Source organism: Idiotropiscis lumnitzeri, chromosome 4 (genome assembly GCF_059441095.1).
Source record: "Idiotropiscis lumnitzeri isolate Australia: NSW breed Sydney's pygmy pipehorse chromosome 4, RoL_Ilum_1.0, whole genome shotgun sequence".
NCBI classification, from domain to species: domain Eukaryota; kingdom Metazoa; phylum Chordata; class Actinopteri; order Syngnathiformes; family Syngnathidae; genus Idiotropiscis; species Idiotropiscis lumnitzeri.
This window is the reverse complement of record NC_142394.1, coordinates 23,118,155-23,130,630: the sequence shown is the minus strand read 5'-3', so window position 1 is coordinate 23,130,630 and position 12,476 is coordinate 23,118,155. Positions and strand designations below refer to the sequence as shown.

At 40.2% G+C, this 12,476-nt stretch overlaps 1 protein-coding gene across 1 annotated transcript in view; it reads right to left on the bottom strand.

Moving 5' to 3' along the window:
- Positions 1-7,265: 7,265 nt before the first annotated feature.
- The window catches only part of kdrl (kinase insert domain receptor like), a 52,283-nt gene continuing 47,072 nt past the window's right edge, over positions 7,266-12,476 (bottom strand). The window contains exons 28-30 of the mRNA XM_088294082.1: positions 11,789-11,867; positions 11,116-11,219; positions 7,266-9,403 (exon numbers count right to left, since the gene is read on the bottom strand). Coding sequence (XP_088150208.1) covers positions 9,220-9,403; positions 11,116-11,219; positions 11,789-11,867 — 367 coding nt within the window. The 3' untranslated portion in view covers positions 7,266-9,219. The remainder of the gene's footprint in view (positions 9,404-11,115; positions 11,220-11,788; positions 11,868-12,476) is intronic.

Below are 12,476 nucleotides of genomic sequence, written 5' to 3'. Positions count from 1 at the left end.
GGCTTTGGCTCGCGCTATGAGGAGGTTCGATTTGGGAAGAGTCTAAGGGCACATGCTTGAAAGAGGGTGGGGGGAAAAAGAGAAGAGAATCCTCGTGAAAGTGGTCCAAAATGAGGGGCCCCCCTTTTTTTGTTAGTTGTAGTCCGTGCAGTTTGGCAGTTTGTTGGCGTTCTCACATCATGTGCTTGCTGTTGCTTGACAAGATGCCACTAAAGTCTGCAAGCCAGCCGCCTTGACGTCAACTCCTTTTCACATTTGCATCCAAATGAAAGTGACCCCCCCCCCTACACTTGCATCTAACACTTGCACACACCCTTGCGAGGGGGCATGCGCGTCATCAGGTGATAGTGGGCCTTCTTCCCAAATTCAGTCATTAACATGGGAGGCGCCAACCACAGGCCACAAAGCACAAAATTACATAACTCTCAAAATGTTGTTTTTATATAAAGGAAAGCACTTTCTTTTAATGACTTGTCTGCATTTCGATTTGGTGAAATATCTTTACTGAACATATTAGGGCACTTACAATCCAAATATTATGTAATTTTTTAAAATTAGATTTTTGGGGAAAAAACGAAGAAAAATTTAAATATATCAGTTATTCAACTTTGTTAATGTGGTAAAAACTGTGCTTTTATCTTCTAAGCTACCACATATATGCAAAATGTTTGCAAATTATTTTTAGTTGTTTTAGACTTTTTATTAAGACAAGTGTAGTGCTACCGAAGACGATAACATTAATCAGGAATACAGGCAAAAAAAATGTAAAATAAATTCTTATCCAATTGAAACGAACGTGAGTGGTATGTAGATACTGTATTTACGGATACATTTAGAGTACAATGCGCCCCCCCCCAAAAAAAAATTTACCCACCCTTTGACTGGTCAGTACTCATTTATTTGCACTTCTATTTAGCCTTCTATCGACATGAATCCAATTCGTTAAAAATGGCAGAAAATAACACATATAAGCAAATTAATTGCACAGAGGAAAATACTAAGGCCCATCTATTGACTAATGCTTTTCTTAAAAAAAAATAATGCTAAGCATCTATATATATATTTTTTTTCTGTTCACTTTTAAATTTCGTGTTCGTGTATTCTCAGTGAGGAGCTTTGCGCGTCTTCACTGTGAAACGTCTGACGTCAGTAAAAATGACTCCTTCAGTTTTGCCTGCGAAACTCTGCAATCTGATAAAACGATTGCCGCAAAATGTCTTCTTTAACGGGCGTACTGTGCACGTTTGCAAGTTCCACGCTTCCAATATTTGCTCGCATATTCACTTGCAAATGAGGTGCAAAGTATAGCCCCCCCCCCAGAACACCCCCTCCCTCCCCAAGAACCGTGCGCTACATTCACACCTCAAGGTCGCACTTCACAGCTAATTCCGGTTACAAGGATGAAGACCCCCCCCCAATTCTTCACCCCTTGAGAGCGACAGGATCATTATTGCAAATCCGCCTGGTGCATATCCAAAATACAGCATGCAAAATGAGCCACGTGGACCACTTTCGAATGATTTCAATATTATTTGGAGTCTTTTCAAGGGCTCATTCATTTGCCAGGTGACTAATTGGCTCATAAATGTTGACGATGTCTCTTTACTGCCAACAAAATATTTATGAGTGTCCAATGACAGACAACACTTTTTCTCTTTTACATTTGTCTTTTTTTTAACAGAAGGATAGTTATTGAGTGTGAGGCGTTTAATATATAGTTATTTATTAAGTGTGAGCCTAGTTTGTGGTGTTTTACCTAATTTTGGTACTGAGGAGATCGGAATTAAAAGCCCTGTAAAGTTGTCACTTATGGGGTCAGGGAAGCAATCACGAACAACAAACATAAAATTAAAAAAACAATAACAAAATAAAAACATGACATTGAAAGTATTACAACTTGTCACTTTTTTTGCTTTAGTTCGTGCTTAAAATTCCAAGCTTTTGTCGACGCACTGCTGTCCTCTGGTGGCTATTGGAGGCATTGCTTTCATTTTACCGGCCGTGACATGGTTGGACACAAGGGGGCAGCGTCGCTCCATGCACAACGCCATGAGACAATGCTTGTCAAAACATTTTTTTACGCTTAAAAATGTAGCTCTCCAAGAACGATGAGAGTCCTATATTTGAATAGAGTTGCTAGTAGACTACAACTCATTTAGTATAGCTGCAAGCCATTGTAAACTATACAGTTTGAGTTTTAAAATTGGACTATAAAAATAAGAAAATAAAAACAGCGCTTAAATAACAAAATAAGTCAAATTCAAATGAGTGAAGACGGTCCTATTTTAAATGTTGAATTTAAAAAATAATAATGCATCCTTGTAGTACTATCCCTTTAGATTGATTGATTTATTAAACAATAAGTTTATTCCTGTAATAACACACAATTTGATCTATACAAATGACATCGTTCATTTCATTTGGGGACATTAGATTTATTTGAAGGCACGTCACAAAGATAAAAGAGCTTTTAGCTGTTTAAAAATAAAGTCTCCTCAAGTAATTAGTTTAGCATGTTTGTTTCATTGGAATCCCCATATTAGGACTGCACGTTTATGGCCAAAATGCTAATCGTGATTTATGATCAATATTGTAATTTAAAAAACTGGGGAAAAAATCATCATGCAAGAGAAAAATCCCATTTTTAATTGCACCACTTTTCAATAAACATTTTAAAATAAATGAATCCATTGGTGACACGAGCTCCTCTTCATGTCCAATTTTGGCCATCCGTTCATCTTTCGATTTAATGCCGACTAAAGCTCCCGCTGCAGAGGCCCTCGCGTCTTTAGTCCGGCAGTTTATTGTAGGCACTAGCATGCGTTTGCCCCCTGGTGGTTGGCTGACTATTGCGTGAGAACTTTTTTTTTTTTTTTAAACTACTGCTTGAGAAAGTGCTTGAAGGCGTCAGCATTTGAAATTTATATCACAGACTGTCAGGTACATTTAATAGTATTAAAATTGCTGCTTTTTTTTTATAAGACAGCAACAGCATTCAGTTCTTGCCTAAAGAAATGAAGAGAACCTATCTCCAACAGTTTGTAATGCAGTAATGTAATGACACCATTACTCAGCTCAACTTGAATTGTAAAACATTTGAAAAACAACAACAAGAACGATGATGACGAACGCAGCTCTAATAAAATGCAGTCATCATAACGGTGCAAGATAAAACCACAACGAGCCGAAAGTGACAAACATAACTGTCCCTGACTGATTCATTACTCCGGATCTTCTTTTGTTGGTGCTTTCGGGTCTGATCAAACCATTTGGTTTCCGCATTGTCATCTTAATTTGTCATTTGGGATGTGAACAACAGTTGTGGGAAGGCAGTGGCTATATTTAGTGCACATTTCCTTTTTAGCAAGAATTCTTCCAGATGTTCCACATGTGCATTTACAGTAGAAGAGCCTCTAAACCAGGGGTGGGCAACAAATGTTCCCCAGGTGACATACAGACTTTTCCGTCTCCAATCCATGGGGTATTTGTACTTTTGGGAGTGTTATATCTTAATTTGTTGCATTTATTCATCAGAAATGAATTAATTCCCCAACTTCCGCGCCTGGGCATTTGTTTAAAAAAGACAAATGAACGAACATTGTGTTTTGTAGCAGGCACATGCATCCCGATTGGGAATCTATATTAGCACAACCCACCAATGTGAACCAATCAGAATTCAGATTCACAAATCTCCGCGTTGTCAGCATTTTTTTGATTGGTTGATCAGATCTACTCAAGTGCGATTCATAATTAGCTGTACCTGACAGAGCAATAAGGAGACCAACGTTGGCTATGATTTAAAATACATTCTTAAAGGTGAACTTTTCAAGAAAAATTGGACTTTATGAGGGTCGGTCAAACAACAGGATTGCTGGCTGGCTCTTTTCAACCTGAAAAAGGAATTTTGGGCATTTTTCGAGTGGCACATTTGAGCGCTACTGCTAGCTTACCCAGACAGTCAGGAGAGGTGCATCGGCACCTCTGGTGAGTACAATTTATTTGCTTTCAAGTTTAGACCCCCCCCCTCCCTAGCCCCGTTATTAGCGAAGTATTGGTCGTGAGCTGTTAGATTTTAATGTGGAGGTTTGGAGTTATTATTTTGTGATGTGATGGTGTCATTAAGAGATGGAATTGGTCTCTTACTCCCCACTGAAGGCTTTGGTCCGATCGCTTGAAGTAGTAGTTTCTAAAAGTTTAGAATTGTAGTAATGCCAATGCTAATGAGTTTATGGTGTTTTGCATTAAGTTAGCGGATTCAGACGTCATTATAAGATTCAGTTGAACAGATTTGTGTTTCTTGATTGGCTTTCTTTTCTAGCGCTGATCAATTTTTACAGTCAACTTCTACTGTGTGTGACAAATTAACAGCTTGAAGCAAGCATGATCTGCATATTGTTTGGAGAAGTGTGCAAGCAAGCACTGCACTTCTGTTTGTATCCCAAGCAGGCGTTGTTTGAAGGTTTATACTTGTAATTATAACATCAACACTATTTTCCCGTAGCCCATCTTTGGTGTTTGGCATTATATTTTGGCTTTAGGCTGGGGGACTTTTATTATGAGGGTTGGTTGAACATTTTGGTTTTTAAATACAGTTTACAATGTTTAATTCTCTTAGTATATGCATCGGTTTTGCAGTCAACTCCAACTGGTCATGACAAATAAACAGCTTGAAGCAGCTAGAGAACTGTGCAAGCAAAAGTCTTTTGTTTCCTGAAAGTGATGTTATATGATATAATCTCTCAATTTATGTCAGCGAGAGTGATAATAGGCTTGAAGTCATACTTTTTAGTAAGTTTAAATGTGTGTATGGGATGTGTAAAAATGCTTTCTGTGAATCCGTGAGAAATGGTATTATCGGCTTTGCCTCACAGGATGAATCTATCTTCTGGTGGAGGTGAATGTCTTTCAAATGAGAAACAAAAATTCCAATCCGGTGCTTTGTCCCACGTGTGGATTGATGGCGTTGCATAACTTGCACTGATGTTGTCGAAGTGACCGCAGCACATTTCTGCGGAAAGGCGTGCGAAACAGGAACATCTGCTTCTATTTTTAGACCGACACACACAAAACAACACAACACAGATTTGCACTCTTGGCATGCCAGGCGGGATCCTGCAACCGCTTCAGATTTCTACTAATTGAGTCCAAGCGTGCCCAAAAATAGATCAGAGAGACATGCGTGCCGAGTCAGGCTGAGCATTGATTCAATCCAGCAGGCACTCTTGAGGAATTTAAACATTCCGTAGCCGGTGAGGGAACATTTTGGGAACTTTCACTTGCACCAGGGGTGTTCATGTGGTGTTTATGGCAGACACACGGGGACAGTTCATTTGTGGATGTGGTAAAAAAAAAACCAACATATTATTGTTAATGATAATCAATTGTTATCTTTGTAATTTGCTTACAGTGTTCCAATGGCGCTTTGCCACAAATAGCAAAAATCCACAAATTGATGCCCCCTAAAAAGCTTTTTAATTGCCTATAGATGCCACAAGATGGCGGCAAAGTATTGCTAATCAGGTTCCTCAACTCATGCCCACTTAGTTCCTTGGTACCATGATGTACAGTAATCTGAATTCAATGTTACACAAGGACCAAGCCATGCCACAAAGGAAAATCCGCAAGTAATTGACACACACTCCAAATGTTGAGAATGATTGTGCTTTTCGGATGTCCTGCTGTGGGCTTTGTCATTAGGAAATCAGTTCAAGCCCAAGACAGGAAAGGTAAAAGGATGGCCCTCATCACGGAAAATGACTGTTGCCAACACGAGCCTGTTGTTTGTTGCCAAATGAAAAAAACATGATAGTCACGGCCCCCACCCCCACCCCCATCTCGACCCAACCTCCACCTCCTTTCCCCACCAACATCCTTCCCTTGTTTGTCTGCGTTGCGTGTTTTGCTACTCACCTCCATGTAAACATGGCGGATCCTGTCAGGACCCTCAAGGAGACTCGTGTATGCCTCTGACACACCCAGTCTGAAACTGGGGACACGGCAAGGCCTTATTCCACATCCTTGATATGCAGCTTAAGATCTGTGTACTATTACACTCTTTGTCCTCAGTAGTAAGATAGTGAGCATACTTGTAGAATGACTAGGGCGCACTTGCAAATGAATGTTTTACACTTCTGCCACTTATGGCTCAGTAGTATCCAGAGAGACTGCTAAACGAGTGTGCTGCACTAGTATCACCACAAGGCCTAACTAGTAGGCCTGTGTCACACACACACTAGTGGCCTCTTTTTTAAGGATATTGAAGAAATGCAAAACAGCAAAATCATTTGAGCATTTATTTGATATCCTTGACATCCAGTTTTGTACATGTAGTAGTACGCTCCTACTAGTTATTATTGAGGTAAAACTGCTTTCCATCCGAGTGCGCTTGGATCCCGTAGGAAGCCCCATGTGTGGCGTCCTTCAGTCGGACCGTCGTGATTAACAGTTCCTTCCTGTGTCCCGGAGAACAGACATGCTGCCGACACCTCGCCCGACCGGGAAGCGCCGTCACACACCGTCCGAAGAGCGCCGCATTCCTGTAGAAAAGCATGAATGAGTCGAGAATAAACATGTGAATCAACAGGAAGGTCTAGGTTTAAACAAATTGAGGCAGAGCGGGAAATCTTGCACCCTTCGACCTCGTCATTCACAATGTCCTCAGGACTAGAGTAGTTGGGCTGGGCTGTATGGCCATCTTGTAATTTTCCACAGAACTAAAATTTGAAGAAAAGGGAGTGTAGCAGATTAAACCAACAGACATGAAAGAAATTTACTTTTGCCGAATATATTTGAGGGGTACTGTGGCTGCGTTTTGAGTCACGCCACATGAATGCTGTTTTGGAGGATGTTTTTTTTTAAATGACATTATTGGTTCAGTCGTCTGGATTTATTCAGAATTATATAATAGTAATCAGCCAATAATCGTGACCAGGCGCAAAAAAATGACTTTGAGGCCAGTCTGGGCATAATTGCACAGGTTGCAATCACTACACCACATAAGTTAATAAACAAAAGGATTACTACATAAAGTCAGGATGAGAAAGTAAAATGGCGGAGAGGATCCATAACGTGCAAAGTTAATTTAGTTCACGATAGATCATTTGTATGACCGGTGGCCCTCGAACGCCTGTAGTTATAAATAATGCGTACTTTCGTAGACAAAGTCCAGTTTTTAAAATCATACAAACAATTATATAGTTTTGCATGTGAATTGATACTAAAATTATCAAGTATTAAATTTACAACACAAACACCACCAGACAGCATTTTAAGTATAAATATATATTTCTTTATTTGTTTCATATGCTCAGCAACAGTGTTGTGGAACATTAATTATAAAACATGTTACACTACAAGAATGAAGGTGAATGACAAACTACTTTTTTTTTTTCTTTAACTGCTGCAGGTTATTACATACATTAAAAAAATATCCAGATAAGCTGCATTGACAAACATTTTGGTCAATTGTAATTTTACAACATATGTTGAATGAACACAGATAATAAAGGAGTTAGATGTTAAATTTATGACACGTGAGCCACAATACTGTTGAATAAAAATACAACATACATACAATTAGAATATGAAAAAAAAATTATATAAAGTATCAGTGCATCAACATTTCTTCTGCGCATAACAAACAAATTCCACAGTTCATTGCTTTTGGATCTATTTCTTGTTGGTTTTCTATAGTGGTCATGAAACACAAACAATCTGATGAGCTAACCTTTGGTCCACGGTACATTTTATTTTCCTTTTCCTTTTGGCATTTGACATTTTCATGACGGATGATAATTGATATTCACTTCTCCCATGCCCCGAACAGTGATAAGGGCTTAACACTGACCTCCCCCCTGAAAATTCTTTCAAAAAGCAAAAGACGTTTGCCAAAATGCAACCAGATGAAAGGCGGTTGCCACGGCGCCTGCCCCGCAAGTGTTCGTTAGCATGACGACAACGACGAGGAAAACGAGGAGGAGGTGGAAACCCGCTGAATCCTGTCAGTGAACACAGCAGCATAAACATCTGCACTGTGCATGTCAGCTTTGCTTAAACATCACTCCACACACACAACTTCCTAGTTGACAGTGTTTGCGATTGAAATAAATACATACTTAGTGTTTGGGGAAAAAAAACAAAAGAAGCTTCCTATGACATTCTAATTGTGTTTCTATGTGAATTTGCATTCATTCGTGACTTGATGAGACAACCTGAGCAATTTGACGTTGGACATCTTAGAAATGAGACTTTTGCCAAATAGAGCTCTTCAGAACACTCTTTTGAAAAAGGGATTTAAAGGAGACAGTTTGTATGTAAAGAGCGGGTTCTTTGGAGTCGGGCGGGGGCAACATTTTAATACTTTATAGTCAAAAGGTAAGCAGACGTTAACGACGAATAAAAATACTTTTTGTCGTCGGCATAAAAGTAGTTGTCTTTAGAATGTGGTGTAGCGGGGGAGGGGATAATGGTCCAATTCTAGGCCGAAATTTCACGACATAAAGCCATAAGGTAGGCAGAGCTGCAATAAGTGTTGAAAATTGGACTTTTTAATTTTGTGTATACAAGTAGTTGGGTTGCAAGCACCATTCGTATGGAGTCTGCGCACAAGGGGTGACATTTCATGGCAGTCTTAAGATAAGCAGAGCTGCTTTAACAATGTTAAAAAAAATACTTTTTTTTTTTTTTACAACTATGATGAACCACGCCTATTCGCCATTTGTTGTTTTTGTGGTATCTTGGCGCCAAAGATCTGAATTGAGGTGAAGAGTTCACAGCTATGTCGTTAGTAGCAAAATAAATGGCGTTAGGATTACGAGGAGATGCTTGGAAAAAATTGTCAGCAGTGTGTTTTGTTTTTTTTAAGATGCTTGTGAACTGTTTTGAAATGTGAAAAAAAAGCTTAATTAACATGCCTCATTTCAAAATCGTTCCTTTTTGACATGAGCTGAACATGAGGCGTGTCTTGTCCTCTTGCGTGTCACTCGCTGAAGCTTGTGGAACAATTTCACAGTAGAAAAGCCTGACATGGAGCTGAATGAAATACCTGAGCCACCTTTCACTTGGAACTAACGCCCGAGCTCCGCAAAGTCAGTCCGGCGTGTCGGCCAGACGACGCAATTTGACCTCTTGCCCATCGCTCATTTCACAGTTCACAGCTTCGCCAATGTTCTCCTTGCTCGGCCCTCTGGGCATGCTCGAAGGCTTGCCGTAGGTGAAAGCTTACACGGGTGGCGTGGAGTAGCGCACCACGTAGTTGTAGTCGGGTGGCGGGCTGTGACACTCCAGATCGGCGTCTAAGGCCGAGTCGTCCAGGTTGAGGTCCAGAGGCGGGACGCTTGGTGTGTACTTGTCCTTGTCGGGCTCGCTCAGGACTGACTCTTTGCTCTTGCTCATTGCCTTCATGCTGCAAAAAAGAGCACAGGTGTTATTTTGACTTGGATGTTGTGCACAATGCGCTCATTAGGCAACCTTGGGCTAAATTAATTCTCCTTTTTATTACCTATTCTGTATGTAAAGTACAGTGATTTGGAGCAGGTGGGTCGGGACCCAAAAGTGGATCTTGGACTCATTTTGGACGGGTTGCGGAAAGCCAGTAAAAAGTTAACTGCATTTGTATTTTGATTTTTTTTTTTTTTTTCATTATTTTAATTTTTTCAAGTACAGTATGGAGGTGTGCCAAGTTCCTACATAGAGATGTTACTCACTTGCAAGGTGATTATAGTTAACGAATTAACTAACTAAATTTGAAAAATCTGGTTTGAAAACGAAAAAAAAGTCTAAATGAAACGAAAATGCTTTAAAAAAAACTAACAAACAAAAATTAACTATAATTGTAGTAATTAAATGTCCTTTATGTTGTCTTTGTCAATTAATCTGATAAATCAACTTTCGAGTTAAAATAAAAAAAAAAAATCTATTTTTGGGGTATTGTAAGTTCATAAAAGAATGAAGAAAGGTCAAACGGTCGTTTAGGAATTGTATTTAACTTTATTGCGCAATGCTTGGTGATCTTATTTATTTAATTTTCACAAACACTCCTTATGTTTAAAATCTAAAACTAAGACTAATAAAAACTCAATGAAAATGAAGCATTTGGGGAAAAATAAAATCTAATGAGCACTAATGGGATTGAAAAACTGTCATCAAAATCCCAAACTGTTATAACCCAGCTCGCTCGTGCTCTCGTCACTAGTTTACTCTATAAATAAATACAATGAAGCTCACCCTTTGCCTCACGGAGGTCAGAGCTAGCAAAATGCGTTTGGTGGTAGAGTCACATCCATTTGAAACAGGATTTAAGAAGAGAACATATTGTAAATGTTAGACAAAAAAAATGCTATCTTGTTCTTCCACAAAAATGTGTTGTGACCTTGCAACAAGGACAAGAGTCGAGAACCACTGCTTTATACTATTCACGGATGATATTTTGTCAACTTATTTTTTTTGTAACTTTGTAACTTCTTATGTATGCTCGAAACGTACTGATGGATTCAAGCAAGCTGCGCAATCGCAAGGCTTTGCCCCTTTTGTTCCGTGTTATGTCATTAATCATCCAGCGCATTTCTGCTTCACTTGATGACAAATTTTCAACGGCGTTGGTTCCCAGAGCAATCAAAGGGTCGCAGCTCATCGGGGGGTTCGCGTGCCCAACCTCCACGCCATCAGAATGAGGAAGCATGAAATTAAGCGGCGTGAAAACTCACTGAAATGTTGCCTTTCCAATGTTACAATTTTCCCTCATATTTCGATGATGATGAGGATAAATTTGGGCATGCTGTGCCAGTGACTAGTAGGTCGACGGCGTTTGAAGAGAAGGAGGTGGCGAACCGGGAGAAGGGCGGGATAGTGGTGCGATCCTTGTCAAAAGTTCAAAGGGGCGCTGTGAGTGATTGATTCCCAAGCAAGAACACTCTCAGCATGCCTGAACTAAAAACTCTTCAGTTTGACCACAAAGGCTCTCATGACATTTGTTCAATACAATAGAACTTGTGTCTGCACTAATATGACAAATAAATGCATGAGTAAAATAATTCTTACTATTTTGACCAGAGCAGTGCCACTTGTATATGTGTGTGTGTGTGTGTGTGTGCGGGGTGTGTGTGTGTGTTAACGTACGCCAGAGCCATGATACTGAGAGGTCGTCCGGCCAGTGACTCCAGCTTCTTCAGAGTGTTCATGTTGTCGGACGACAGGCCCATCCCGCTGTCACACTGCACGCCCTGCTCAACATGGACACACACACACGCACACGCACGCCATAGTCATTCCATGTTTGAAAAAAAACATCAATATATGTGTTGCTTATATTACTTCTTCAAATTAAAATTGTCTCCATCACTCCATCCACCCAACAGCAACTAGCCAACCAACAACCAACCATCTACATCTGCGTCATCCATTCACTCATCCATCTATCCTCCCAGAGATCGAGCCATCCATCAATCCACTGATCGTCCCTGCCTTCCATCCATTGCTTCAAACATCCAGCCATCCTTCCATCTCTCTCTTTCTTGCACTTTCATCCATCCATCTAATCACTCAGAATCATCCTTGCATCTCTCTCACTCTCTTGCTCTTGCTTTTCATCCATCCATCTAATCTCTTCAATCCATCCTTCTTTCTCTTTCTCCTTTCTATCCATCAAAACGCTCAATCGCCGTTCCATCCACTCCCACTCCCATGCTCTCTTGCGCTTTCCATCCATCCATCCAGCCAGCAATCTCTCCAATGCACCCTTCAATCGCTCTCTCTCTCTTGCACTTTCCTTCCATCCATCCATGCTGCTGACCTGGTGAGTGTGATTGGCGTCGCCATCCACAGTGACCTGGTCGAAGGTTTTGACGCTGGCTGGTCTGATCTTGATGTTCCTAAAGCACAAAAAGATTTCCAGGAAAGGACGTCTTAGTGTTTGCATTTGGGGAAGCCAAGCGGCAATAAAACTGCTGGAACTTAATGACTTAGAGCAACAATGTGTTGAATCCACGCCATCCCACCCGCCAGGCAGCTAAAAGACGATCGGAATAATTCAGCAGCTTTGGCCTTCATCTGTCAACGCCGCTTTTCATCACGTCGTCAGTAAAACATACTTTGAACATGCATGGATTCATGAGAGTTTCAGAATTATTACATGAATCTACATCCATCTACAAAATGGCTGTATATAGTTTCAGGCAGAATGTCTTTCAGGGGTCCAAAAAAAAATGTCACGCTGTGCACATGTTGGCTCAGCACAATCTTTTGGAGTTGAATCTGAAGTGCACATTGGACACCACGCTGATGATGTTAAACATGGAAATACACTCTGATTACCCGATGTATGATTTTGAGAGACTTGTAATTATGAATGTCATTGAAGACAGTGTTGCATTATCTCATCATCATAGTTGTGACAATTTAAATTGCGGGAACGCAGGTTGATGGTCTGCAGACTTCTTAAAGGCAACCAGCAATAAGTTCATGGCAATTACTTGAAATGT